General features: G+C 39.9%; 2 protein-coding genes across 2 annotated transcripts; one reads left to right on the top strand and one right to left on the bottom strand.

The window, feature by feature from the left end:
- The first annotated feature begins 260 nt into the window (after nt 1–260).
- On the top strand, nt 261–16,417 carry LOC148372502 (glycoprotein endo-alpha-1,2-mannosidase-like protein). Its single transcript, XM_088327087.1, has 4 exons — nt 261–852; nt 7,587–7,696; nt 10,865–10,941; nt 14,162–16,417. Exons 1-4 carry the CDS (start codon nt 378–380, stop codon nt 14,796–14,798), a joined length of 1,299 nt encoding a protein of 432 aa, XP_088183213.1. The 5' UTR covers nt 261–377; the 3' UTR covers nt 14,799–16,417.
- Nucleotides 16,410–27,854, bottom strand: yrdc (yrdC N(6)-threonylcarbamoyltransferase domain containing). The gene is made up of 6 exons (XM_088327088.1): nt 27,650–27,854; nt 24,619–24,814; nt 22,043–22,157; nt 21,852–21,971; nt 19,213–19,343; nt 16,410–16,721 (listed from the first exon to the last, which is right to left on the bottom strand). Exons 1-6 carry the CDS (start codon nt 27,819–27,821, stop codon nt 16,655–16,657), a joined length of 801 nt encoding a protein of 266 aa, XP_088183214.1. The 5' UTR covers nt 27,822–27,854; the 3' UTR covers nt 16,410–16,654.

Genomic DNA, 27,854 nt, shown 5'->3' with positions numbered 1-27,854 from the left:
AAATAAAGCTATATTCTCAACCGGCGAGTATTTAAAAAAATGCATGTTTGCACTATAGTTCATATTATTTGCTTACCATTAAAAACAACAGTACAGTAGTAGTTTTTTTAACCACCAGGAAGCGCTAAATTATATACACTGTCCCTTTGACGTCGTACTGCATTTGAACGCAACACCACTCCTTTAAAAAGTTACACCCACTTTGGCCGCCAGAGGTCGCTATAAATCATCAAATGACACCCGAACCGGAAGCGCGACACTAATTGCACCCCTTCCCCCCGACCGCCGGAGAAAGCGGAACCCGGCTGGCGAGCATGTAGACGCGGCTGTGTTTTCGCCGGAGATCGGCCAAGCTCCAGAACCGGAACCAGTCCGTTATGGGTCGTCTGCGGAGGAGAGCTTGCGTGGCTCTTTTCCTCATCACGCTCTTCATCTTCGGAACCATGATGGCTCTCCGGACCCTCAAGACCGGCGAGGGGTTTTCAGACCTGGTCCCCAACTGGCCGGACCGGCGCTCCGTACAGCGGACCTCAGCGTTTCCCCCGCCCGCTCACCAGCGCACCAAAGCGGCTGCGCTGTCCAATTCGGGTCCGGAGGGGAGCATCTTCGACGACGTGCACATCTTCTATTACGCTTGGTATGGAACCCCGCGTTCGGACGGCAAGTTCGTGCACTGGGACCACGTCTTGGTGCCGCACTGGGACCCCAAGATCGCGTCCAGTTACCCGCGGGGGAGACACGTTCCTCCCGAAGACATCGCGTCCAGTTTTTACCCGGAACTGGGTCCGTACAGTTCTAGAGATCCGGATGTGTTGGAGTCCCACATGGAGCAGATCGCGGCTTCGGCGGCAGGTACGAATTAGAAGTGGGAAGTAGATCATATTGTTCCAGTTTTCTAATTTGGTCGGTACCTGAATTCTTTTTCCCCGTGAGAAATCATGCGAAACCCGTTAATCCGTTCAATCAAATGCATATTAATGCACAGGGTTGGGTAGGGTTACTTTAACTTGATTACTTTCAATTACTTTTGGATTACTCCAATACCAAATATGCTAATAAAAGACAAAAGAAACTAAATATGAATAAAATGACTCAATTTTGTGCAGGCTTGGGGAGTAACGGAATAAATGGAACGGCAAAAATGATGTTGGCAAGCTGTTTGGATTTATTTTCATTTTGTTTCTGTCACATTTGATGTTAGTTTTGCCGGAAATCAAAGAGATCAAAGCCAGGAGAGAAAGCTTACCATGTGTTGCGAGTCATGACAACACAAAATGAAAATAATGATATAAAAAAAGTTCAAAAATGAAGTAGCTTGGACGTTCACTGTAGAACATGGCTGTCAAACTCATTTTAACTCAGGGGCCACACGATAGAACAAACATAGTGTCGAGGGCCAGACTAATAGATTGAAGAGAAAGAAAAAGAGAGAAAGAAATGAGAGAAAGAGGGAGGGAAAAGGAGAGAGGGCTGGAAAAAGAAAGAAAAAAGGGAGAGAGGGAGAGAGCATGAGAAACAAAAGATAAAAAAAGTCATGAGAGAGGGGGAAAGAAAGGGAGAGGAAGAAAGAAATCCAAAGAGGAATAGAAAGACAAGAGGAGAGAAAGGAGAAAAGAAAGCGCAAAGGGTAGGAGGAGAGAAAGAGAAGAGAGAAAAGGAAAAAAGGAAGTTAGAGCAGATGAAGTTTAAAAGACACAGAGAGACAAAGAGCTACAAAGGGAGAGAAAAAGAGAGACACAGAGAGTGAAAGAGACAGACAGTGGGAGAAAAGGGGTGGAAAAGAGAGAGAAAGAAAGAGAGAGAGAGAAATAAATAAATACAAGTACAGTATCTTTGAGAAGAACCTGGCTTTGGCAACATCAAGTTGACATATTTCTCCCTGCAGCTTGTTTTTCTCTTGCGCTTCTCTGAGTGTTGTCTCACGGGCCGGATTCAATCCCTTAGCGGGCCTGATCTGGCCCGCGGGCCGCCTGTTTGACACCTGTGCTGTAGAAGGAAAAAATACATGCAAATATAATGAAGTAGAATAATACATTTTCTTATTCAAATTATGAATTCATTTTCTACATTAAATTCTTGTTGGTAATATACTGATTAAAGGTATAACCACAAACCTGTCTTTTTTCGATTTTCTCCTTTCATACTTCTTTTTTTTCTTAACTTCTTTATACAACATCATCATTCGTAATATAATGCATCAAAGCAAGTGAGCCGTTTGAGAGCCGGCTCTCTCTAATGAGTTGAGCCGAAAAAGCCGGTTCTCTAAAAAGAGACGGACTTCCTTTCACTACAGAACTACGACATGAAATCCGAGGCGGCAGACGCATGCGCACAGTAGCATCAAACCCCTCGCTTTGTTTGCAACGAAAAAAATTGATACCGAGATAGAGGCTACCGCGGCGAACTCGTTTGACTTGGTTGATTTGCCGTTTCGTGATAGTCGGTGCATACCGGATGGTACCCATAATTGACAAATTTGCGTTTTTCCGTACAGATTTTCTTGTACGTCGTACACGTCTTAAAATGCATAAAAAACTTACTTTGTACGGCAAAAACGTACAGGTTGACAGGTATGATATTAGTACTCTTACTGTGGAGCCACCAACATGGTGGTCGTGGGCAGGAAGCCTTCCTGGGGCCCTAAGCAAAATTAGATTTGGGCCCCCTAGTACTTGTAAATTTGCATATCTACTATCCAGGGGTGGGCAACTATTCGGAGTCGGGGGCTGCATGTGACTTGTTATACTTCTTTGTAGATGGATTAGTTTCATCAAATTGGTTTTAAAACAACCACAATTACAGCAAAATAGTATTTTAATTAGGTATCTGTGCTAAGTACTTGATTTGTCATTAGTTTTGAAGTATTACTGTGAAATCAGAGTTTTTTGAAGTTTTTTGTAGTGTTACTGTAGTTATATTTTTCCACTATTTTTGTAGTATTTCTGAAGTAATCTTTGTGTTGTATTTCCATGGTAGTATTTTCTTAGTATTTCTGAAGTACTTTTGTTATATTCTGATTTTTTTAAGAGTATATCTGTAGTATTTTTATAGTATTTTTTTGTATTATTACAGTAGTTAAACGATTACAGTGTTTTTGAAGTACTTTTTTACCATATGTTGTATTTTATAGTATTTTCATTTAGGAATGTTTGTTGTATAACTGTAGTATTTTAGTATTTTTGTAGTACAGTGTTACTGTAGTTTTATTGTTGTACTATTTTTGTCTAGTCATTTTTATTTGTATAGCCCTTAATCACAAAGAGTCTCAAAGGGCTGCACAGGTTATTGCAAACCACAGACTATTATTACAGGCTATTATGACACCAGCCCCTGATCTAAAACCAACACGAGGGCAAGGAAAAACTCAAAAACCTCAACTTGAGGAAAATGAAGAAACCTTGAGAAGAGACCGCACATGTGGTAATCCCCCTTCCAGGATGACCAGGCTGCAATAGATGTTGCCATAACAAATAATACACAGATATTACTACAGTACTATTTTTGTAGTATTTCTCAAGTAATATTATGTCATATTTCCATAGAAGTATATTTTTAGTATTTCCGCAGTACAGTACTTTTGTTGTATTATGTAGGATTTTTTTTGTATATCTAGTATTTTCCTTGTTTTTCTGTATTATTACAGTAGTGATGATTAGTGTTTTTGCAGTATTATTTTTTCAGTATTTTTGTACTATCACTGTCTTATTTTGTAGTATTTTCGTTTAGTGATGTTTGTTTTATATCTGTAGTATTTCTTTAGAATTTTTGTTGTACAGTGTTACTGTAGTTTTATTCATGTACAATTTTTGTAGTATTTCTGAAGTAATATGTCGTACTTCCATAGTAGTTTTTTTTTTTAGTATTTCCGTAGTACTTTTGTTGTATAACGTAAGATTTTTTTGTTGTATAACTGTAGTATTTTTCTAACATTTTTGTATTATTTTAGTAGTATAATGATTATAGTGTTTTTGCAGCATTTTTTTTAGTATTTTTGTACTATCACTGTTGTATTTTGTAGTATTTTAATTTAGGAATGTTTGTTGTATATCTGTAGTATTTCTATCGTAGTGTAGTTTTTGTAGTGTTTTTGTGATATTTCCATTGGAGAATTTTTGTGGTATCGCCATAGGTGTAATATGCAGTACTTCTGTTGTAAACCTCCTGGAGAGGTATTTTTGTAGTATTTTTGTATTATTAAAGTAGTTTAATGATTATAGTATTATTGTAAAATTATTGTATTTTTTTGGGTATATTTCTACAATCTCTGTTGCATTTTGTGGTATTTTCATTTAAGAATGTTTGTTGTATATCTGTAATATTGCTGTAGTATTTTTGTAGTACAGTGTTACTGTAGTTATTTTTTTGTTGTATTTTTTTTTTTATATATTTCCATTGGAGATTTTTTTGGTAGTATATCTATAGGTGTAACTTGCAGTATTTCTGTTGTAAACCTCTTGTAGCAGTATTTTTGTAGTAATATTTCTCTAGTATGACTTGACTTGACTAGTAGTTTTTTATATTATAGTATTATGTATTGGTATTTTTTAGTATTTCAGTAGAAGCATAATTGATGCATTTCCAAAGCAGTATTCTAGTAGTATTTTTGTGGAATTTCTGTCATATTTTAGTATTTTTATAATATTACTGTAGTTGTCTTTTTGTAGTATTTTTGGAGTAAAAGCGAAATATTATATGAGGTCCCTGTTTTTAAGCACTATATTTGATATTTAGTTTTGCAGTTATTGTGTAGTATTTTTTTGTATTTCTCGAGAAGTATTTTTGAGTGGACACACAAAGTGACAATGGGGACAATGTTGGCACCAAAAAAAGTGAACCACTCTTGGGGGCCCCCTAGTGGTTGCGGGGCCCTAAAGCATTTCCTTTTCTAGGAAATGTTATTTCTAACTGGCATAAAAAAATAATTCATCAATTCTTCCAAACATTTGTAATTAGCCTATATTATTTGTATGTAAATTACTAAGTCATCTTTATTTGTATGGATGTTTTATTGGTTCAATGAGCCCATTTCAACCTTTCTTCTACCTGGTAAAACATAGTAATAACATAGAAATAACATGTTAAAAATGCACATCAAACTGCAATTCTTTTTCTGCTCATCTGTTACAAAAGAGTAGCTCTTATCTTCAAACAGGTTGGTAAATTAAGCCAGGGTCTTAATTTATTTGCTGTTTTGAAGAGATGATGGTTGATACACATTTTTAGTGACTAATATTTACCATGGTTTTTCAAAACAAACATTTAGAATATTTTCCATTTATTGCCTCATCATTTCCGATAATGTTGTCAGCTCCAGGAATGTTTCCTATGGCAAATGCCAGGACAGAAATCACCACTAGCGACACCAAATAATAAAAAAACTTAAATAATAATAACAATGTTCAAAATATCAGTATAATAACAGGGATGATTCTGTTCTGTTTTTTTATTGAATAATACTAATTGTTATACCAGTTGAGGGTGTCCCCTGCCCACTGTGCACTCCAGCACCCCCGCGACCCTACTGAGGATAAGCGGTGCAGATAATGGACTCATTGTTATACTATTAACCATAACTTATTATTTTTAACTGTGGCATTTTACCTTAAAATAATCGTGCAGCATCAGGATGGCAATTTTTTATTTTGTTGAGTGTTCTACATGTTACATTGACAACCTATTCTGCTCTATTCTATTAAATGAAAAAGACGAGCACTGAAAAAGCTGAGGTCAATCATGGACAATCCATCGCATCCACTACACAGCATTATCTCCAGACAGAAGAGCAGTTTCAGCGACAGACTGCTGTCACTGTCTTGTACTACGGACAGACTGAAGAGATCTTTTCTTCCTCATGCCATGAGGCTCTTTAACTCCAGAGTAAAGGCCCACATTAAACCACACCACCTACATTGGATATTACCGAATCTTACTGCAATATGTATTCTGTGTAGCACTATTTAGTTACTTTATATAACACGCTACAGTGGGCATTTGCACGTCACACTGGGTATTTGTATATTGTATTCTTTTGGCTTTATTATTGTACTGTTCTCAGCTCAGGGATGCTGCTGGAAATGTGAATTTCCCTTAGGGGATGAATAAAGTATCTATCTATCTATCTATCTATCTATTTAAATTATATTCCTTATCCAATCCAGATTAGTATTGCCATTGATTAAAATGTAGTCAACATTAAATTCAAAGGAGTAATCTAGGATAAACATGAAATAAAAGAATTAGAAGATAAAAGGTAATATAAAAAAAAGAATATCAAGATCTGCAGTATAGGCAATATTTAGGTAGTGGTGATAGGTTGGTCGTTTTGGTTGTAACATTTCTCAGAATTCACTGTGTGAATATAACTTGTTTTTATATTCCTAAATATAAAAACAATCTTACACACACACACACACACACACACACACACGTGAAGTAACATTTCTATAATCAGTCTAATTGCATCTCTTGTACGTTGATCAGTTTTGTACTCTTTTATTTTGAAGTCGCATTTCCGGTGTATTTATCTGTTTCCTGTGTGACTGAAGTTAACTAGACACACGGGGGCGAGTAGAGTGGCCGATGGGCCACCGGGAGTGCTAATAAATGTATTTACCTTATTGCTTGTGTTTTTATTTGAATAATTCTGCCAACATAGAGTTTATATAAGTTTTAACTTTATCAGTGGTCATAGACTGGCCTAAGTTGTATGTACATCAGAAAATAGTGCAATGAAATTGTTAACATCTAGTTATTTTACACTAGTTTGATTAGCTAGCTCTGGTGTGTTTCGCTAAGCTCTCAAAACAAGTTGAAAGTTGAAAGAAAAAAAATAATATTCAGCAACTCTATTCAAGCATCGATCCAGCACCACGGACAGCGACATCGTTTAGGAGCCCCATTGGACTGACAGAAATATTTTCTGTTCTTATTTTGACATGTAAAATTCTCATTTCTATCACCCCTCGAAAATCAATAGCTGTTCCATGGTACATTTCTTGGGGAAACCTCTATTTCAAATAATGAAAAACAGCAAGGTACTACCAACAACATTGTCTGGAAAAATAAGAAACTTTCCACTCAGTTATGCTTCTATATATATTTTTTTTTTAGATTTTCTTTCATAGTGCTAAATCCATACACAGCCTAGGTGCCACCTAGTGGTAAATGCCTTCCTGGGACACTTTCCTCAAATATTAATGCTTTGGTGCGGTGCAGCTGGTCCGAAAGACACCAGAATCTTCAGTGTCCAGTAACAGCCCACGCAGCTCCATTTCAAGCGCACTTAATGAACCTCAAACATTAATAAACTGCTGTGTTAGGATGACCTCTCGCCATCTGTCTTTCTAAAGTAAAAGTAAAGGAAGTTTGGATGCACCAAAATCCCCTGAGCAAAGCACTTCAGGTAGTAAAATACACACTTAAATAGTTTCTCTTATACACAAACGAGCCACGAGTTACCCACCCCCAAAAAATGCAGCAATTCTTTTACCTACCATCAGAGAGAGCTACTTAAGTATTCGTTACATAGCACAGTTTGAAACGATGATGTAGCTCTTTGAACGATAATTGCGATAATCCATCTGCAGGGGTTCTGGTGCTGTCCTGGTATCCTCCTGGTATGGCTGATGATAACGGGGAACCCATTGAAGATTTTGTTCCTTCCATACTAGATGCTGCATATGGACACAATCTCAAGGTAAGACATTTTTTTGTGAAAGTCAGGTTTGTTATGACTTTTTTAAACCCAATGTGTATAAGGAATAGGAAGGAAACAATCTTCAGAAGATTCCTTTTTACAACCGATTTAAGCAAAATAGGATGGAAGAAGGCAGGTCCAGAAAAGATTTAAGTACTGCAAGCAGGACTTAATAATTTGACAGAGTAGGACAGGACAAGATGCGATATGAAAGGATATTTAAAAAGACAGAACAAGACAGGCAGGCTGGAACAGGACCGAAAAGGATTGGGCCGACTGCTCAAGCTAAGATTAAAAAAAAGGACAAGTGTGCACAGGAGAGAACAATACAAAAGGGGGCAACATAGTCTGAGACAAGTAAGGGACAAGACTGGATGCACGAGGACAGGACCAGATAAGACAGAGGTAGATAGGGCTAAAAACAGCAACACACAGGACAGGATAGGACAAACATTTAATGAGGCAAGATAGGGAAGGATGAGGCAGGGTAAGATACAATAATGGAGACTAAAGCAGTTTTACAGAAGATACAAGATAGAACGGGATAGGCCCAGATAAGAGGGAAGTGAACAGTAAATTAAAAAGGCAAGATAGGGTAGGATGGAACAGGATAAGACAGGATAGTTTGAGGCTATTTGTGATTAAGGGCTTTACAAATAAATGTAACTTGACTTGACAAGGTAGGGAAGGGTGGAACAGGATAATACAGGATTGGAATTCTGTAAATGGGAAAAAACAATAATGAAGGACAAGCTAAGATGTAAGCTATAAAGTAGAATAGAAAAGGGCAAACTAAATTGGGAGGTTTGAATCCAAGTAAATACAGAACAGGACAGAAGTGCTGAGCCCAGTTGTGGGGGTTGCTACTTTGTGCCTTTACAGGACTTTTATTTAAAGTGACAGTCCGGTCCAGAAAAAAGATGTCATCACAAACTGATCCAATTTAGAGGAAATTATTTTGCTTGTGTGTTCTTCGTGTTGGGTTCCTAACTGTTATAAAACATTGTTTGGAAGGGTGTTTGGGGTGGGGGTGAATATGCATTTTCCGAAGAACTGCTGTGAATGCAAATCTTCGGTGCCGGCGACATTTTTGGAACGACAGGAAGGACACGAGTCAAAGAGCTGCTGGTGTCCGTCACCGTGGTGACTCAACGTACAAATTGTGCGGCGGTGGACCAATTGCCAATTAGGTCGGAAACGGGAGGCGGGGGGAGCTTACGATTTATTGACCGCTTCTAAGCGTATGTTTGAGCCAACAAGCTGGGAACTCATTCGTTCTGAAGTCTTTTCCCATCTAAGTCTTACTAAAAAATGACAAGACATACTCCTAAGGCTTTTCTCATGTCAAAACGTTAATAATGCAACGCTACACTTAAAGACAATCAAGCTGACGAGCACAACAGACAATGCTCGTTCTCTCGAGGTTCGGTAAATTTGCTGTCCTACCACTGCTCGTAAACTGCTTACAAAAAGTGTACAAGCCCCCCCGCCCCCGCCCCGGTCCGAACGCCCAAAATATAAAATCAAAGCACAACCTCACAGCAGGCGCACTCGGCATGGTGCTAAAAGAGAGCAAGCGCTGCACCATTTTTTCCCTCCCGTCATTATATAAACACGATTTCAGCAGCACCCACACACAAACTCACATCACACTCGTTTTCCTCTTGACCTCAAGCTTGAAAACAGACCCGAGGGCCCGATCCACTCCACTGTGATAAATTTGGCCCCGAGTGAGAGGCAAGTGGGATTCGGGTTGTCCTTTGGGGAGTTGATGGGCCTGCTGGGAAAATCTATCGGGGAATAAAAACTTGCATGCTAAATAGGACATAGGAGGCACATTCTAAATAATCAATACCCATGTTATGGATGCCCAAGCTATGGACCCAGGGGCTATTTGTGGCCTATAATTCACCATGTTTTGGCTACCGACCTGGACAAAAACGGGGCTGGGAAGTAAATTTGTAAAATTGGATATATTTGTCATTATTTAAATCAATAGTTTGATAATAAGCTAAAAATCCCCCTGCCTTTACTAATCATAATCAAAAGTTGAATCATTTTGTGTCAAAGTCCAAATTGTGAAAATATTACACAAATAATTTGAAATAATTAAGACCCATTTTTTCATGTCCTGCCTTGTAGAAAACATTATATATTTTATACAAACAATTTGTAATTGTTTAAGAAATGTGAATTTCCCTTCGGGGATGAACAAAGTATCTATCTATCTATCTATCTATCTAAATGACTAATTTGGGGTGTACTTAAAAAGTATATGAAATGCATGCTTCAAGGTGCTATCCTTAAAAAATAAAAAGGTAAAAAGAAATTCTGCTCTTAACGGTAACACATTTATTTGCCAAAGTATAGCTTTAAGAATGGCGTTAAATAAATCTAATGTGTAAATATCTTTGTATATATATGAGATTATATACATTGTTTATAATTTTAAAATAAAGAACTTTGAACTTTAAGAAAAATAAATGAATAATTGTCATGCTAAATATTAAACAGACGATAACAGTAAAAAGAATGAATTGATACTGCATTTAAGATGCTAGCCTTGAAAACAATAAAAAATAAAAAAAATAAAACCAGAACCTAATTTTATAAGTAACTATGTAGTAAATGTATCCATCCATCCCCCAATTAATAGCCCTTTGAAAAAATATGTCGACCGTATACGATACTAAGGAATTATTTTTTTGGCGGGGCTGCGAAATAATAACAAAATATAGTAAAAAAAACAAAACTGAGGATTAAAAAAAATAAATGATATACAAAATATTTTAGCTGACAGTAAGTGCAAAAAAAGGGAAAAATTGAAAAAAAACCACAGCAGTTGCAAGTTGGCCTCATAAAATGTGACATTACATTTGCCCACCGGTTTTCTCTCCCCAGACGTCCCCCCGCTATGTATTTCCCCCTCTATAAAGTAAGTGTTCCACAATGATTATTAATAATTCACAACATCCGTCAAGAGTGTTTAAATATTCAACTTAAGGACCTTTTGAGGAAGTGTCACTTTGGATCTCGGGCTCCACTGCTGCTATTTTTTCATCAGTCAGAAAAAGAAGTATTTCTATAATACTTTTTCTTGCAATATTGTGCATGAAAACCTGAAGTAATTTGGATTAAATGATACGATTAGGTTTTATTTTTCACTAGGTGGCTTTTCACATCCAACCATACGGAGGACGGAATGAACTAAGCGTGCTGGACAACGTCAAGTACATCATCGACAGGTAAGGTACAAGATCGACTCATTTTGAGTGGGAGGCCTTTGTGGTTATGTAAAGAACATTTTGACATTAAAAAAAAAAAAAAAAAGCCGGTGGGTTTGTTTCGAAATCCAAGTCCTCCACTAGGAATTTTTCAAAGTGGAGAATGTTTTTATTCCGGACAAGTAGAAAGTTCCATGGTTGATTTACACGGGACAATTTCGACTATCAAAAGGGAATCTAATGGAGAAAAATCACAATGAATGTCAACAAATACTGAAAGATTAGCTTGTTTTTAAAATGCAACTCATCCAAGCATTTAATTCAATCACATTTCTGTGGGGTCCAAACTAAGAGACAATGAGTTAAATACCTTGAGATGCAAATTAATTGAAATTAAACTGTTTGGACTATTTATCAAGTAACCTTTGTTGATAAAACTAATCACTCTAGGAAAATGAATAAAGTATCTATCTATCTAAATGAATAACAACATGTCAGGACCAGAACAGGACCCACTCGCGTAACGTTACTCACAGTTTTATTGGGGAGAAGGGAAAGGAGCGCACACACGATCCAGAAATCGCTGGTCGCGGGGATTAGGTTGCTCAGACGCGGAAGTGGGACTTCTGTGGCGAGCGATGGCAATGTCGTGAACGGAAAATAGTGGAAAACCTGGAGAGGAGGGTAGACGTGGTCGAGATAAAAAACGGATCGTTATTCCGGGCGGGAGAACAGACGCGGTCGAGATCAAAACAGGTCGTAATTCGGGACGGGAGAGCAGACGTGGTCGAGATCAAACAGATCGTAGCGGGAGAAAAACGAGCAAAAACACAGGACATGTGAAAAAGGACTTGCCGTGTTCGCAGACGGACCAACCAAAGGGGACTGACATGACAGAGTTTAAATACTGACAGGGAGCCAATCTGTCAACCAGCTGAAGCTGGTGCCCACGGGCGGGGCCAATTGGGCGCTATGGCAACCGTGACACAACTATTAAGGTTCAGAGCCGATGAGTTAAACTAGCAAAAATAATTAAAATTAGATCAGCAAATGATAATTTTAGATGTTTAAAAGTGACCATATAAAATAAAGTTTCTGTGCAAAACAAAATCAAATCACACGTTTTGGTGTGCTTGAGGTCTTAACCGAAATTGACTTAAATATTTAAAAACGAGAAATAATTATTCAGTAACGATTTTTCCTTAAAGTTAATATTTTTTGCAAAATTCCTAAGTAACCCAACCAAAAAACTTAATTGGGTTTCTGTTTAAAAAACATCATAAATTTTGGTGTGCTCAGACATTTTCAACACCTCGCTAGACCAAGCCACAGTACCATCATGCTTTAAGATTGCCACCATCATCCCAGTGCCAAAGAAACCCCAGATCTTATCATTCAACGATTACCGGCCCGTTGCACTGACTCCCATCATAATGAAGTGCTTTGAGAGACTGGTTAAAGAGCACATCACCTCCAGTCTCCCCTCCACACTCGACCCCTTTCAGTTTGCCTACCGGACAAACCGCTCCACTGGGGATGCCATCTCCTCTGCGCTTCACCTGAGCCTGACACACCTAGAGGAGAAGAACACCCATGTGCGGATGCTGTTCCTGGACTTCAGTTCAGCATTCAACACCATCATCCCACAACATCTGGTAGACAAAATGAGACTCCTGGGTTTCAACACCCCCCTGCGGAACTGGCTGCTGGACTTCCTCACTGACAGACCCCAGTCAGTGCGGATTGGTCAGAACATCTCCGATGTCATCAACCTCAGCACGGGCTCCCCCCAAGCTGTGTCCTGAGCCCCTTGCTGTTCACCCTGATGACACACGACTGCGTCCCTAGGTCCGCCACAAACCACATCGTGAAGTTTGCGGACGACACAACAGTGGTGGGCCTCATCAGGGACGACAACGACCTGGCCTACAGAGAGGAGGTGGAGCAGTTGGTGGGCTGGTGCAGGGACAACAGCCTGGTCCTGAATGTTGACAAAACTAAAGAGATCATTGTCGACTTCAGAAAAAACCAGCCCAACCATGCCCCACTTTTCATCAACAACAGGGCTGTGGAGGTTGTCAGCAGCATCAAGTTCCTAGGGGTGCACATCACAAACAAACTCACCTGGTCCGTGAACACTGCATCACTGGTTAAGAGGGCACAGCAGCGCCTGTACTTCCTGCGGAGGATGAGGAGAGCCCGCCTGCCCCCACCCTCCCTCATCACATTCTGCAGGGGCACCATAGAGAGTATCCTGACCAGCTGTATCTCTGTGTGGTGTGGAGGCTGCAGCGCTACCGACTGGGGTAGTGTGAGGAGGGTGACGAGGACAGCAGAGAAAATCATCGGGACTTCTCTTCCCTCCATTCAGGACATTGGCCAGAAGCGCTGCCTATCCCAAGCTAAGAACATTATCAGGGATCCCTTTCACCCCCATCATGGACTGTTCACTCTGCTAGCCTCTGGGAAGAGGTACTGCAGTGTGCGGTGCAGGACCACCAGGTTCCACAATAGTCTTGTCCCCCTGGCCATTAGACTGTTAAATGGTCACTCAAACACATAGTAAATCTAAACTGCTGCTAATCTGTACATCTGTGGGTTCTGTTTGACTTTTTGCACTACTGGCAGTTCTTTATAGCTAGCCACTCCTTGCACATCTGTTTCTCTGCACTATTGTACTTACAGCGTTATTGTTACAGTGTTATTGTTCTGTTTACCTGACTTGTTTACCTGACTGCCCATTTTGCACATCTGGTTGGCTACTCCTCTTGCACTATTTGCGCTACTGTAAAATACTATACATAGCCATAATTATTTAGTATATTATTAGCACTCAATACTACAACTCAATACAACATTTTATTTATATCTGTACATTCAAGGAAACTGTGCGGGTCAGATGTATCGACATTTCGTTCTGTATACACGTGTACTAGAATGACAATAAAGTAGATCTGAATCTGAAATAAAAAAAAAGGTGGCACTTGCATACATTCGTCTGCCTGAAGTAACAAGAGTCTGCTTACATTTGAGTCCCATATGCATTTATTCTTTATCCTCTGCCAAAAGCAAGAAGAAAAATCAACCTTTTTTACTGTAATGACCCAGGGGTAAGCACTCAGAGGAACATATCCTTTATTCTCTGCTGGAAATAAGAAAAATGTCAGTCCCCACAGGAAAAGAAATATATATTCTTCATCCTCTGCTACGAGTAACAAGATTTCGGTCCCTTCCCCCTTAGGTACGGCGACCACGCGGCCTTCTACAAGTTCACGTCGAGCACGGGCAAGAGCCTCCCCCTCTTCTACATCTACGACTCGTACCTGACCCCGGCTGAGTCTTGGTCCCAACTCCTTACCCCTGGCGGCTCCCGCAGCCTTCGCGACTCGTCCTATGATGGCGTTTTTGTGGCCCTCATCGTAGAAGAACGCCACAAGACCGATATCGCGGCGGCCGGCTTCGACGGCATGTACACTTACTTCGCCTCCAACGGCTTCTCCTTCGGCTCATCGCACCAGAACTGGAAAACGCTGAAGGCCTTCTGCGACGACAACCAGTTGCTTTTCGTGCCGTGCGTGGGGCCCGGGTATGCAGACACCAGCGTGCGGCCCTGGAACGGCCACAGCGGCCGCAACCGCGTCAACGGACGCTATTACGAGACGGCCCTGCAGGCCGCGCTAGATGCCCGGCCCGAAGTGCTGGCCATTACCTCCTTCAACGAGTGGCACGAGGGCACGCAGATCGAAGGCGCCGTGCCCAAAAAGACAGCCAACAGGGTGTACCTGGACTACCGGCCGCACGGGCCTCGGCACTACCTGGAGCTGACCAGGCGCTGGGCTGAAAAGTTCCACCGGGAAAAGGAGCAGTGGCTGGTGTGACGTCGGCCCAGGGTGGGGAGATGCGGACTGTTTTTAGTAGGACTTGGGACGAAAACTTGAGCTCTCCTTTAATACTGCTGTGAAAACTGCTGTTTTGATTCATTTTTTCCTCGTTTTATTTTTAGATATACAATCGAACCCCAGGATATGAAGTCCCCACCATATAACATTTTCACTTTATAGTGTGGAATACAATGCTTCCTCTCTTTACAGCATTTTCCCCACAATGCGGCAAAAAGAACACATTTTGCCTTCCCAAAAATGTTCTACACTCAAACTTTGCGGTGTTCTGCATATGACGAGTTACATTTCCATGTAGCCCTGTTTGCTATTGGTGGATGTCATACAAAATCCTGGCCCGCTATCGTTTTTCGTCACAGAATTATGAAAATATTGTTATGCTATTGGCTGAACTACCTCCCACAATGTCTTTTTTTTTAGTTCAGAATCTCATGCTTCATAAGACTTCAGCAATACAATATTTAAATTGTTTTGTATTGTATTCAATCATTATAGGTCCCAAGGTTTGCAGTTATGCTAAAAGGAGAAGCAAAAACATAACCATGGAAAATGTATCGGTTATTAAGAATTACAAAGAAGGTACACAACTCACTACCCTCGCCAAGTTGCATGGCTGTAACTAATCAATGATCAGGACTTTTATAATAAAGAGGTGATTATAGCATGTAAACCTAAATATTAGTCATTTTAGGTACTTTTTTATTAATCAGAATTTTTGGGACAATTTGGCATCTTTTCTATTTGACAGTTTTTTTTTAACTCGTTTTTTTTCTCGTAAAATAAAACATTACTCATAATTGAAGGAATCTGATATGGTAAATGCATAGTCTAAAATAATCTTGTTTCATTGGCCGTCATTTGAAACCACCACACTTTACTGTTTAAATCTCAGTCTTTTGTAGTTCTTCATAAAAACAGACTAGCTCAAAGGGACAATGTGTAATATTTAGTGCCTCCTAGTGGTACAAAATAAAACTTTCATTCAGTAAAAACATTGATTTAAATACTAAGCTTAAATAAATTAAAATATCATACCAATGTTAATTTTGAGAAGAAAAAAAAATCATTGGTCCAGAAATTTTACATAGTGGAATCCCTACCTTGTAGCTACCATGTTTGTCTGGCGTCTTGCTGCTTGCTCTGGCACTGGTTTTCATTCGCATTAGACAACATTGCCCTCTAAAGGTCAAGTATTCAACACTGAGGCTTAAAATGACCAACATTTGCTTTTTCTGTGTAACAATCAACCTGGAAAATGTTTTTATTGATGCACTGCCGCTTTAAAGTCCCGCTTTTTGGTTTCATTGTATGGATTTTATCTGGCAAGTTATTGTATTTTGGTTTGGGTTTTGCATAAGTCATTTTCACACCTCTTATTCACTTAACAAACATGAAATCGCACTGTAATTCACCACAGTTGCAAAAAAACTAATTCTACCATGATTATGCATCATAACTGCTCGTATCCATTCACGATTTACTTTGTGTCCGATTGCTTCAAAAAAGCTTCATCCAAAACAGAGTTTTTCCTAATAAAAATACTGACTGAATGTTGAATGATTTTGCACAGTGAGAATAAAAGAGCAGGCACTGGAGAATATTAGTATTTATTTTCATGTTTGGTGAATTTAACTGCTGCAAGGGCAAATATTTAATAAAAAATATATACCATAGAACCCCCTTTGCATTATACACTTAAATGGTACTAAAATATAGAAATGACCGCATGATCCCATAATGGCACACCAATAATGTAAAAAACAAAACTTAAGTGTATAAATTAAAAATATTGATTACGACTTCTATAAAATAAAAAAACTTGCATTTTGACGTGCTCATCCTAACTCTTCTGAGGTGAGTCCGTATTTTCTTTCCAGCATGTCCACGGTTGAGGAAAAGGCACTGAAATGCAGTTGACATAACTTACAATCAAAAAACATGCAAAGCACGGTCGTAATTGTTTAGCGAGCTTCCTTAGGGTTGCTATGCTTTTATGTGGTATTTTTTGGTTTATCGTTTCATTTCTCAATCGTGTTGCAACAAACACAGAATGAAAAAAAATCACCTGAAAAGGGAATGACAGGTGGAAGCCAAAAACTTATAAGACCCGGACCCAAAACAACTTTAAACGCTTCTTCGATTCATCTTATGAACAAATGATCATATCTTGTGAGAAGCGTTGTTTCTTCTAAGACTCCGGAAGGTACCGTATTTTCCGCACTATAAGGCGCACCTAAAAGCCTTTATTTTTTTCAAAAGCTAACCATGCCCCTTATAACACAGTACGCCTAATATATGGATCAATGTTAAGTCGCAAAGTCTTGCAACTAAAGCAAGCAGCCGCCGACTAGATTTTCCCCCGAAGGCGAAGTCGTCCGCGGTGTATGCTGGGATTTATATACCGGCGTTTCATTTCCTAACCAATGTGTCAATCATCATTTGAATCAGTCACTATTGGCTAAAGTTAGTCGGAGGTAAAGGGGGCGGATCCTTTTTATCATTAACAGGCTCGCATAGGCTAAAGGGGCAAAACAAAGCCTGCAATTGCCCGAAAAAGATGAATGTGAATCACACAGTTGGGTTGCACTACGGCATAGAGAAAACATGTTTTACTATTCTGTATTTGTAAATATTTTACTCTCCTGGATTTACTACACTCACGGTTGTAAGAAGACCATGGTTACGTATCATTATTGAACGTGATGGCTGCAAGAGAACTTAGGTGAGCTATGCGGCTTTATATTTTCCCGGTATCATGTTTTAGAACGATCTTGATGTTTCTGTGATGAGTCTATTTTTAAACTAAATTCAATTCAATTTGTTTATTGTCATATGCACAGTAAATAACCCCGTTTCCCTGCACGATAAAATTCTTACTTTGCTGTCCACACAGTTGCCAGCAAAAAATAAAATGGAAACTAAGAAATGTTTGTTTGGTGACATCGTACGGACACAGCATCCGCACGTGTCTACGACACGTCTTTGCTTCTTTGCAAGCTCTCGGAATGTTAAGGGGGTAATACGTTTGACTGAACTATCTGACTGATTTGTCGATGTTCCCATTGTAGCGCCTTATAATCCGGTGCGCCTTATGTATGGAAAATATCGGACAAAAGACTATTTTTTGGGGGTGCGCCGTATAACCTGGTGCGCCTTATAGTGCGGAAAATACGGTACTTGATGTTAAGTTATTAAGCCATAAAATGACATTCAATACCTTCACAACAAATTGGAATCGATGTCCGATATTTTAAATGTTTATTTTATAACAATAAAAAAATGATTACTCGACATCTCTCCCCCAATTTGATTTTTTCCAATAACTATTTTAAAAAAATATATTTTTACGTGTTTTTACATTACAACTCCTGCTTAAGCAGACGCTACTTACGAACATTCGAGTTACGAACAACGGTACATCCGAACATTTTTTTTCAAGGATCTCGAAAAGAATCCGGACATTGCTGTAAGTTAGATTTTGTATTGTGTGCAAGTTTTTCCGATTAGAGGACAGTGCTGTAGGGCTTCATTCTGCCGTGTGGCGCTGTGAGAGATGCACCCCGAAGAAGAAATCCGGCTTCTACTTACTTGTTCGTGTGTAAACATACAGTGCTATGTGTACTGAATCTCCAGCGTGCTCAAAACTTTGTGTTTTTTTATTGTGTAATATCTCATTAATATCCTGTTACTTTTGAAAGGAAAGTGGAATAAGAAAGCCTGATGCGGTTGAGAAAATGGTCGGAACACTTTTTTTCAGCCACTTTTTACTACGAAGGAGGACCTCTTAAAGCGCATCTTCCAAAAGTAAGTTAAACGCAACTTTATCTTTATAGAGCATATTATCTCATGAAGTGTGTATTTTTTAGTACAAAACAATACATGTTATTTATGCAAGCCTTAAACATACTTATACAAACCTTAAACATACAAAATATAGCACTGAATCAACTTTCGAACAAATTCAACTTACGAACGATCGTCCGGAACGTATCTCGTTCGTAAGTAGGGGAGCATCTGTATATTCAAAAATGAAGAATAAAAAAAACCATAATTTCGATTTTTTTCAAAATCAAGCATTTTCAATCAAATGTAACCAAAAGTTACAGATTCTATAAAATAACTACTGACTGCAGTAAGCTAACATTTTCCATTTCCTGTATTAACAGGAGGACACAAAAGCACTTTAACATTGACTTATGCTGCAGTTAAATTTTTATGGTAACAAGTCTGCACTTTTAATGTTTAAATTGGGTTATTTATGTGTTTTATGGATATTTGTTCTGTGGATTTTGTATTTTCCTTTGATTATTGGATGAATGGACGCGCTAAACACAGTTTCATTGGTCTTTTTGACAAGAACGGTAAATATTCCAAATCTAAAGACGGAACTCACCAGCCGGGTCTGATGATGCGATATTTGCCGTGCACTGATAGGTCCACCACTGTCGACCCCAGGCGGTTCTTCTCTCCTATTGGTCCACCGTCTACTACTACTGCCAGCTTTGACCAAAGGTCTTGAAACTCCTTCAAATAATAAATACAATAAAAATAGAGAAAAAACAATGAATGAATAAATAATGTTAATAAACAAAAAAATATTAAAAACAGAGGAAGAAAATATCAGTAGACCACCAGGTTATAACGACCTTAGGCTACAATATTTTCACATTATATTTTTTTTCCCCTTTGTTAAGGCGTATTCCCCACCATACGTCATCAACTTTTCAATTCTCTTCTGTGACGAACATGTACATAATGAACATTTGCGAAGTTCTCTTGTATTACTGTGCGAGTCACATGCCTAATCTGCTGTCTCCTCCCACCTCTGCATCCGCCCACCACTCCACTGTCTCAGCTAATGTCACATCACACCCAAGGTGAAGTTTCATTTTTCTTTCCATGCACTTTTGTTTAAAAACGTTTTAAAATCAAATACACACGTATTACCGCCGGGCCATTGGGGCACCACTTTCTGTGTTGGGCAAGTACAGCCTGGCAGGGCCCATCCCTCTCTAGCCCATTTTTTGGGAGTAGTGGTTAGCCAACTCACATGAAAAAGGACTGGTTTCCATGGATACCAGTAGCAGGAAAAGCCTCCTGATCTGACTCAGATACAACGTCTTCATCATCAGGTCGCCGTTGCATTGACGGGCAGCAGCTTCAAAGAGTAAGTCTGCTGCAGCCTGTTGCAGCGGACTTTTCCCAAAAAAGCCTTCTGGTAGGCAGGTGACAATACTGATACTAGATCCTAAATCGATCGGGAAAAAGTCTTTTGTTCAGAAACTTTGAGTAGGCCTCTTTTGTTAACATTCACATCTTACGCATTGCATAACTTACAGTTTTTATATTTTGTTGAAAAACAAACTTTGCCGTGATAACATTATGTCCATTGCTTTTGTGCCATATTAATTATTCATATTCAAATTAGATTCAGATTCAGATCTACTTTATTGTCATTCTAGTACACGTGTATACAGAACGAAATGTCGATACATCTGACCCGCACAGTTTCCTCGAATGTACAGATATAAGTAAAAGTTGTATTGTATTATGGCTACGTATAGTATTTTACCATACCATAGTGCCGATAGTGCAAGAGGAGTAGCTAACCAGATGTGCAAAATGGGCATTCAGGTTAACAAGTCAGGTAAACAGTAACATTAACACTGTAACAGTAACGCTGTAAGTACAATAGTGCAGAGAGCAAATGTGCAAGGAGTGGCAAGCTATAAAGAACTGCCAGTAGTGCAAAAAGTCAGATTAGCAGCCGTTAAGATTTAGGTTAACTATATGTTAGATTGACCATTTAACAGTCTAATGGCCAGGGGGACTAGACTACTGCGGAACCTGGTGGTCCTGCACCGCACACTGCAGTACCTCTTCCCAGAGGCTAGCAGAGTGAACAGTCCATGATGGGGGTGAGAGGGGTCCCCGATAATGTTTTTAGCATGGGATAGGCAGCGCTTCTGGCCAATGTCCTGAATGGAGGGAAGTGTAGTCCCGATTAAATTACTCTGCTGTCCTCGTTACCCTCCTCACACTACCCCAGTCGGTAGCGCTGCAGCCTCCACACCACACAGAGATACAGCTGGTCAGGATACTTTCTATGGTGCCCCTGTAGAATGTGATGAGGGAGGGTGGGGGCAGGTGGGCTCTCCTCATCCTCCGCAGGAAGTACAGGCGCTGCTGTGCCCTCTTAACCAGTGATGCAGTGTTCACGGACCAGGTGAGTTTGTTTGTAATGTGCACACCTAGGAACTTGATACTGCTGACAACCTCCACAGCCTTGTTGTTGATGCAAAGTGGGGCATGGTTGGGCTGGTTTTTCCTAAAGTCGACAATGATCTCTTTAGTTTTGTCAACATTCAGGACCAGGCTGTTGTCCCTGCACCAGGCCACCAACTGCTCCACCTCCTCTCTGTAGGCCAGGTCGTTGTCGTCCCTGATGAGGCCCACCACTGTTGTGTCGTCAGCATACTTCACGATGTGGTTTGTGGCGGACCTAGGGACGCAGTCGTGTGTCATCAAGGTGAACAGCAAGGGGCTCAGGACGCAGCCTTGGGTGGAGCCCGTGCTGAGGTAGATGACATCTGAGATGTTCTGACCTATCCGCACTAATTATGCATTTAGATAAGTGTCAAATATTATTTTATTTGTGTGTTTGTTTTTTTATTAAAAAAAAAAATTGGAAATCGAACATCCCTCATTTTGATAGATGTATTTGTCAGAAGGTTTTCTTACAGTTCAGTCTCACCTGACTTTAAAGGTCAATTTGCAATAAAAACTATTCTAAATAATGATTTATTTTAGTCTTTTCATGTTAGTGTATTAGAAATCATAAATCACGTCCCCCCCAAACAAAGAAGTACTCAACTATATACTATTTGGTTGCAAATGTAAAATACGTTTTAATTTCAATGTTTTACCTGGATTTCCAGAGTTCTAGAACACATGAGCTAACCACCATGGGTTTCTATCCCCCGTCATACGACAATTTTCAAATCTAGCCTCTCTCTCACCACTCATACTCACATGTACGGCCACCGTGCTGTTCTGGGCGCTAACGTTAGCGCTGGTGAGCGCGAGCGGTTCTCCGCACATCTGACAAAGGCGGCGTATGAAGTCGCAGTCTGGAATACGGACGCCCACCAGCTGAGCGCAACCACACAAAATCGGTGACAAAATACAAAAAAAGAACGCAAAATTACACCAATATGACTTACAGAAGTGAAGGGGTTGAGCTCTTTGTTGAGTATTGGCATCCTTTCTAGTACCAGGGTAACTGGGCCTGGTAGGAGGTCATGGAGGAGTTCCTCTTTGACCTTCACCTTACAGTACCTGCACATGGACGAGATGTTTATACTCGCAGTTGCTGATACTCTTGATGCCTTTGCTACCAATACAAAACGGGGTATCGAAAAGAAGGAACTCGGAAAGACACCGTTTGTCTTCCAAGATACTCTTCTCTAGGATTATTAGAGGACTTATACCAGTCTTTCTCTGCCCCCAGATGGACAGCTTCAAAACTGCACACCGGTTATCCACAATAGTGCATTCCAACAACAAAGTCCCAGTTCTTATCAGGAAATAATAAGATCAATTTAAAAAAAAAAATGGCTGAAGTGTTAGCATGTAATGAAAAGATTAATGATTCATACTTTATGCCTACATCGCCGTGAGTTTTGTCGCAAGATTCTTTCATTTTGAGTCTTTATGTTATTATGCCGTGTTTAATGAAATTCTCCCCGTTTCGGCATCGAGATGAGAGCTTTAAAAGCAGGCGGCGAGCACCACCCCCTTCTCTTTTCCGGGTCACCAGAACCGCAAGCGCCCAAAACTGAAAAACGTCTCAAAGAAGAGTCCTCGCTCTCTTGACCAAAGCAATCCGAGGCAACTGTGTCTCATTCTCTCCCTCCAAAACTACAGTTCCAGCTGACTTGGAATGATAGAAGCGACGATGATTCCCAGAAAAAATACATAGCTGCTTATTGGTACTGGGTTCAAATGCTTTAAACATGCGATAGAAAATCTCTGCTCATTTCTTCATTTGCTATTTTCACTCCCCACAATATACCCACCACTCTCCAATTTCCATCTGCACCGCTTATCCTCAGTAGGGTCGCGGGGGTGCTGGAGCCCATCCCAGCCATCTTCGGGCAGTGGGCAGGGCACACCCTGAACTGGTTGCCAGCCAGGACCGGCCAATTAACGTGACATGCATGTTTTTGGAATGTGGGAGGAAACCGGAGTGCCCGGAGGAAACCCTCGCAAGCACAGGGAGAACATGCAAACTCCACACAGAAAGGTTCGATCTCATGACCTCAGAACTGTACCGCGCACGCGCTAACCACTGTGCCGCCGTGCTGACCTCTCCAATTTCCCTTTTGTTGAAATGTTCGATTATTGACTTTAATTTGAATGAATTTGTTATAGTTTATCAATTATTGTGAGTGTTTTTGTGAGTGTGGCTCCTTTAAAATGATAGGACTGATTGTTATTTTATTAAATCGATATTTGGTGCCCTCTTCTGGTAATTTCAGGTGGCTGAGCCTGATTTTTGCACGGTAATGTACATGCATTTCGAGCCATAGTATCTGCACTCTGACCAGATGTAAGGCATCATCTAAAACCTGCTTCATTGGTCAAGATTTTGAAACAGGAATCCGTCAACTGGACATTCTGTTAAATCCTAAATTTCATGTTGCGGACATCTGTGTATTGTGTCTTTTTGCCTTTGCAAAATCCATTGCAGCCTTATCATCCTGGAAGGGGGATTACCCCCTTTCAAAGTCTTCTGAAGTTTTTTAATTTTTCCTTGCTTTCATGCAAGTGTCAGATCAAGAGATGATGCAACTGTGTAATGGTGGTCTGTGACTTTTTGTGATCAAAGGCTAAAAACAGTTTGCTTCTAAATAGAAGATAAAACACTACTAGGGCTGCACGATTTTTAGAAAAAAATTGCGATTTTCGTATTTTAAAAAAAAGTGCATCTTTGGTTTCTGGGGAGAACTCGAGCATAGTGACATGAAAACATACTACGAGAAGACATTCTTAGACACTGACAGAATACGACTTCCAAAATAACTAGAAATCTAGATGTAAAAAAGAAATGCAGTTGAATAAATGGTCTTTATTGTCATTATATAAAAGTACAAAAAAAGTGGAGGGTTACTCCTTTCAGTGTAGGAAAGCTATTTAGAGAGCGGCTGGCAAATTACATGCTAGCGTCTTTGTGATGATTAAAACACAAGAGTCACAAATGTCGTGGTTATCCATGAGTAGTAGCTCCAAGTCGTCTGTTTCATGGGTAATAGATCTGGCGTTGGTGACAAGCCACGGTCGGCAGTGGCGGCTTAAGAGTTGTTAACCTAGCTCTTAGCTTTCCCTTCCGATGCCGCCTCAGTCAATTCCCGGATGCGATAAAAATCCAGGGAGCACATCTGGTGATCAGATTTTCTTTGCACTCTTCTGACTTTCCTCATAGTCCGATATAATAAAAAAATGTTTTTTTCAATGTAACGAGCCACTAAAGCCGTGCACACACGTCTTGCAAACTTTGCCTTGACTTTATTTGTTGGTACCACGAAATGTGAAAATTCTTGTTGGCCAAGCACCACATCACTCAAATAACAAACTGGAACCATAAATCCTTAAAAAAACCCTCAGTGTTTTGCGGTTACACAATCACACTACATGACATCGCGATAACGATTTGATTTCGGTTAATCGTGCGTCCATTATCGCTACACCATCAATTTATTTTCTAGACATCGTTGTGGATGTTAGAGATCGCTCTTACTTGTATATTTGGTGGATTTCCCCCACACAAATGGCCAAAGGCTTTTGCTCGTTGCGCTCCTTGATGTCGTAGATCTCGCGGACGGCGGCCGAGTTTTGGGCCAAGCAGGCCAGACCGTAGATGGTGTCGGTGGGCACGGCCACCACGTGACCGTCCTGCAGGGCCTTCACTGTGCAGCTCAGGACGTCGGCCACTTCTAAAGGAGGGAGCTCCAGTTATCCATTTGCAACATTGGCCAAACACAAAGTACTAAAACAAAAAAAACCCTTCACAAGTCCCAGTAAACACCTGGGATACAGCGTCCCCGCCTTACGACATTTTCACTTCACTGTGTGGAATAAGTTGCTTTTTCGACTCATCTTTAAGTCAAGTCAAGTCATGTTTATTTGTATAACCCTTATCCACGAGGACTCTCAAAGCACTGCACGGACCGAAGAATATTGCAAACCATCATTGCATCATCCCCGATCTAAAACCTACATGAGGGCAAGGAAAAACGCAAAAATCTCAACATGAACAAAATGAAGAAACCTTGAGAAGGGACCGCACTTAAGGTAATCCCCCTTCCAGGATCACCAGGCTGCAATGGATGTGACATTATCAAACAATAAAATTTAAAAATATAAAATAATTAAGGTACAATATATTTAAAAAAAAAATAAAAATAGATAAATTTTATAACATAAGTTATTTTTTGCGTGATGAATTACATCTCTAAGATGCTTGTCTGTTATAGGTCGAGGTCATATGAAACGCTAAACTGCTATTTGTTTAGGTCATCTCATCTCATCTCATCTCATTAGCCGTACCGCTTATCCTCATTAGGGTCGCGGGGGGGCTGGAGCCCATCCCAGCCATCTCTGGGCAGTGGGCAGGGGACACCCTGAACTGGGTGCCAGCCAATCGCAGGGCACACAGGGACAGACAACTCATTCGCTCATTCACACCTAGGGACAATTTGGACCGGCCAATTCACCTGAATTGCATGTTTTTGGAAAGTGGGAGGAAACCGGAGTGCCCGGAGGAAACCCACGCAAGCACGGGGAGAGCATACAAACTCCGCACAGGAAGTCTGGAGCTGGATTTGAACCCACGACAGGTTCCCATGACATGAACTGTGCCGCACAAGCGCAAACCACTGCGCCGCCGTGCTGCCCTATGTTTAAGTCATGTCATAGTTAAAAAGATATTATAATATACATATATTATAATACAATATCCATTACTTCGCTGTGTGGTCGATGTAGCTCCCTTATTTTTCTCTTCCCAAATTTTTTTTTGACAATGATCAGGAAGCCTTGCACTGCTTGTGATGCATATTCAGAATGCATAAATGACAACCTCAACAACATGCTAAATTACCTCCCATGCTTCCGTTCTATTCATTTAGAATGGCGTAAGTTTTGTAAAGACTTTGCGAGTAAACGCAAACTAAAATTATGTCAGCTCCTTCAAAGTGAGCCTCATGCATTTAAAATAAATACAAATTTCTTGAGCTACGAGTATTTATAAAATGCACTTATACATTATAGTTCATGTAATTTTTGTTACTATCTGAATGGAATCTTAAATGAATTAAGCTTTATTTTTACCACTAGGAAACACCAAATAAGACACACTGTTCCTCAAAACAGTGTTTCTCAACTGGTAGGTCGCTACCCCAAAGTGGGCCGCTGACCCATTTTCAGTGGGTCGCGAAATAATGCTAAGAAAAATAAATAGATAACAGTGGATGGTGATTATGTCCTGCAAATGGCAAGTTTAAGGCTGCGATTTCACACTACAGAAAAATACCAGTAGTTTTTATGACACATGATGAACATGTCAAAATACAGATAGTGAAAATATATGAAATAGGGATTTTATTATCTTAAACACAAATTAGGACAAATAATTCAGTGTGTTTTGTGCAATATATATATATATATATATATATATATATATATATCTTAGTAGTTGAACATTTTCATTCCATGTTTGTGCATGTTGAGTCTGTGAAATGGCTAAAGCTACTGCAGTGAAATCGTCTGGATTTCCTTAAAGGGACTTTGTGTATTATTTGACTACTCGGTGCCATTTTATCGAGTAGGCCAACCGAAAATAAATGCTAAAAAAAAAATCACAAAGAAGAACACAAATTACGGCGACTCAGGATGACCAAACCGGACCATTTTATTTCTCATTTTTTTTGCCCAACCCTTTTGAGGTTTAAGGCACCCTTAGTAATGAGACGACAGAAAATGATATCATCTCACTTTAGGTAAGGCTCTTGTTATGTAAAATAAATGCAATTTTCTTGACTTATGTGTAATAAAAAAAAAATGAACTATTTAAATATTTATTTCTAATGAATTAACGTTTTACCACTATGTTGGGTATATCCTTGACCACACGTGTCACAGGGGCACCATTTCCTGTGGTGTGTCTTGGGCAAGTACAGCCTGCTGGCGCCCATCCATCGCCAGGGCCAACATATGTTTCAAACCGGTCTCGAACTGGGGCTAGACGGCAATAAATAATACACACTGTCCCTTTAAGAAACGTTTCACACCACAAACAGGAAATTTGCGATTCTAATAATAATAATAATAATTTCCTTTGTATTGTCATTCTTTGTAACAATGTACACAGAACGAAATGTCGATACACCTGACCCGTTGTAGCGAGCCGATGCAGCCGCAGCCAACAGAGGGCGCCACCATTATACCAATTAGGTATGACTCGGCCGAGGCGCGAACCAGCGACCTCCCAGTCTCAAAGCGGGCACACTACCATCTAGGCTAATCAGAGGTATATTTTTGGGGTTGTTCTGTGAATTAAATACTCATTTTGTGGTTCTATTGATTAGGTATTTATTCGTTTTTTTTAAAAGTCACTCACTAGAAAATGTAACAGCAGACAAGTCCAACAGGTGCAGGCATGACGAGAATCTGATGTAACATGCCGACATATTTACGTTGCACTTGTTACAATTTAAAGAGTGTTGAATCAATAACAAATGGCGATATTTATTCATAATATCTATTCTCACCTGCACGATCATCGTGTGGAATAAAGGGTCCCTCGCCGGTGGCAGTAGCCAAATGCAGAACTTTATTCTTTAACCTCTTACACATTTCACTTCCGAATAGAAAAACTGCAGAGGAATTGTGAGCTTTTCTATAGTTTAATATTCGCAATGCAATCTCCCGAAAATAAATCATTAAACGTTATCTGTCGAAAAAGATTGTCAGATC

The sequence above is a fragment of the Urocampus carinirostris genome, chromosome 2 (genome assembly GCF_059441175.1).
Source record: "Urocampus carinirostris isolate Australia breed hairy pipefish chromosome 2, RoL_Ucar_1.0, whole genome shotgun sequence".
Classification (NCBI taxonomy): Eukaryota; Metazoa; Chordata; class Actinopteri; order Syngnathiformes; family Syngnathidae; genus Urocampus; species Urocampus carinirostris.
Note: the sequence above shows the minus strand (reverse complement) of the source record. Positions and strands in the feature narration are given on the sequence as shown.

Bases quoted from the DNA above. Each gene is read 5' to 3' on its own strand.
- LOC148372502 (XM_088327087.1), top strand. From the start codon at position 378: ATGGGTCGTCTGCGGAGGAGAGCTTGCGTGGCTCTTTTCCTCATCACG. The intron at 7,697-10,864 runs GTAAGACATTTT...ATTTTTCACTAG, and splicing joins CATATGGACACAATCTCAAG to GTGGCTTTTCACATCCAACC. The intron at 10,942-14,161 runs GTAAGGTACAAG...CTTCCCCCTTAG, and splicing joins GTCAAGTACATCATCGACAG to GTACGGCGACCACGCGGCCT.
- yrdc (XM_088327088.1), bottom strand. From the start codon at position 27,821: ATGATTTATTTTCGGGAGATTGCATTGCGAATATTAAACTATAGAAAA. The intron at 22,158-24,618 runs GTAAGAGCGATC...GTCCATGTGCAG, and splicing joins GAAATCCACCAAATATACAA to GTACTGTAAGGTGAAGGTCA. The intron at 19,344-21,851 runs GTGAGTATGAGT...TATTATTTGAAG, and splicing joins ACAGCACGGTGGCCGTACAT to GAGTTTCAAGACCTTTGGTC.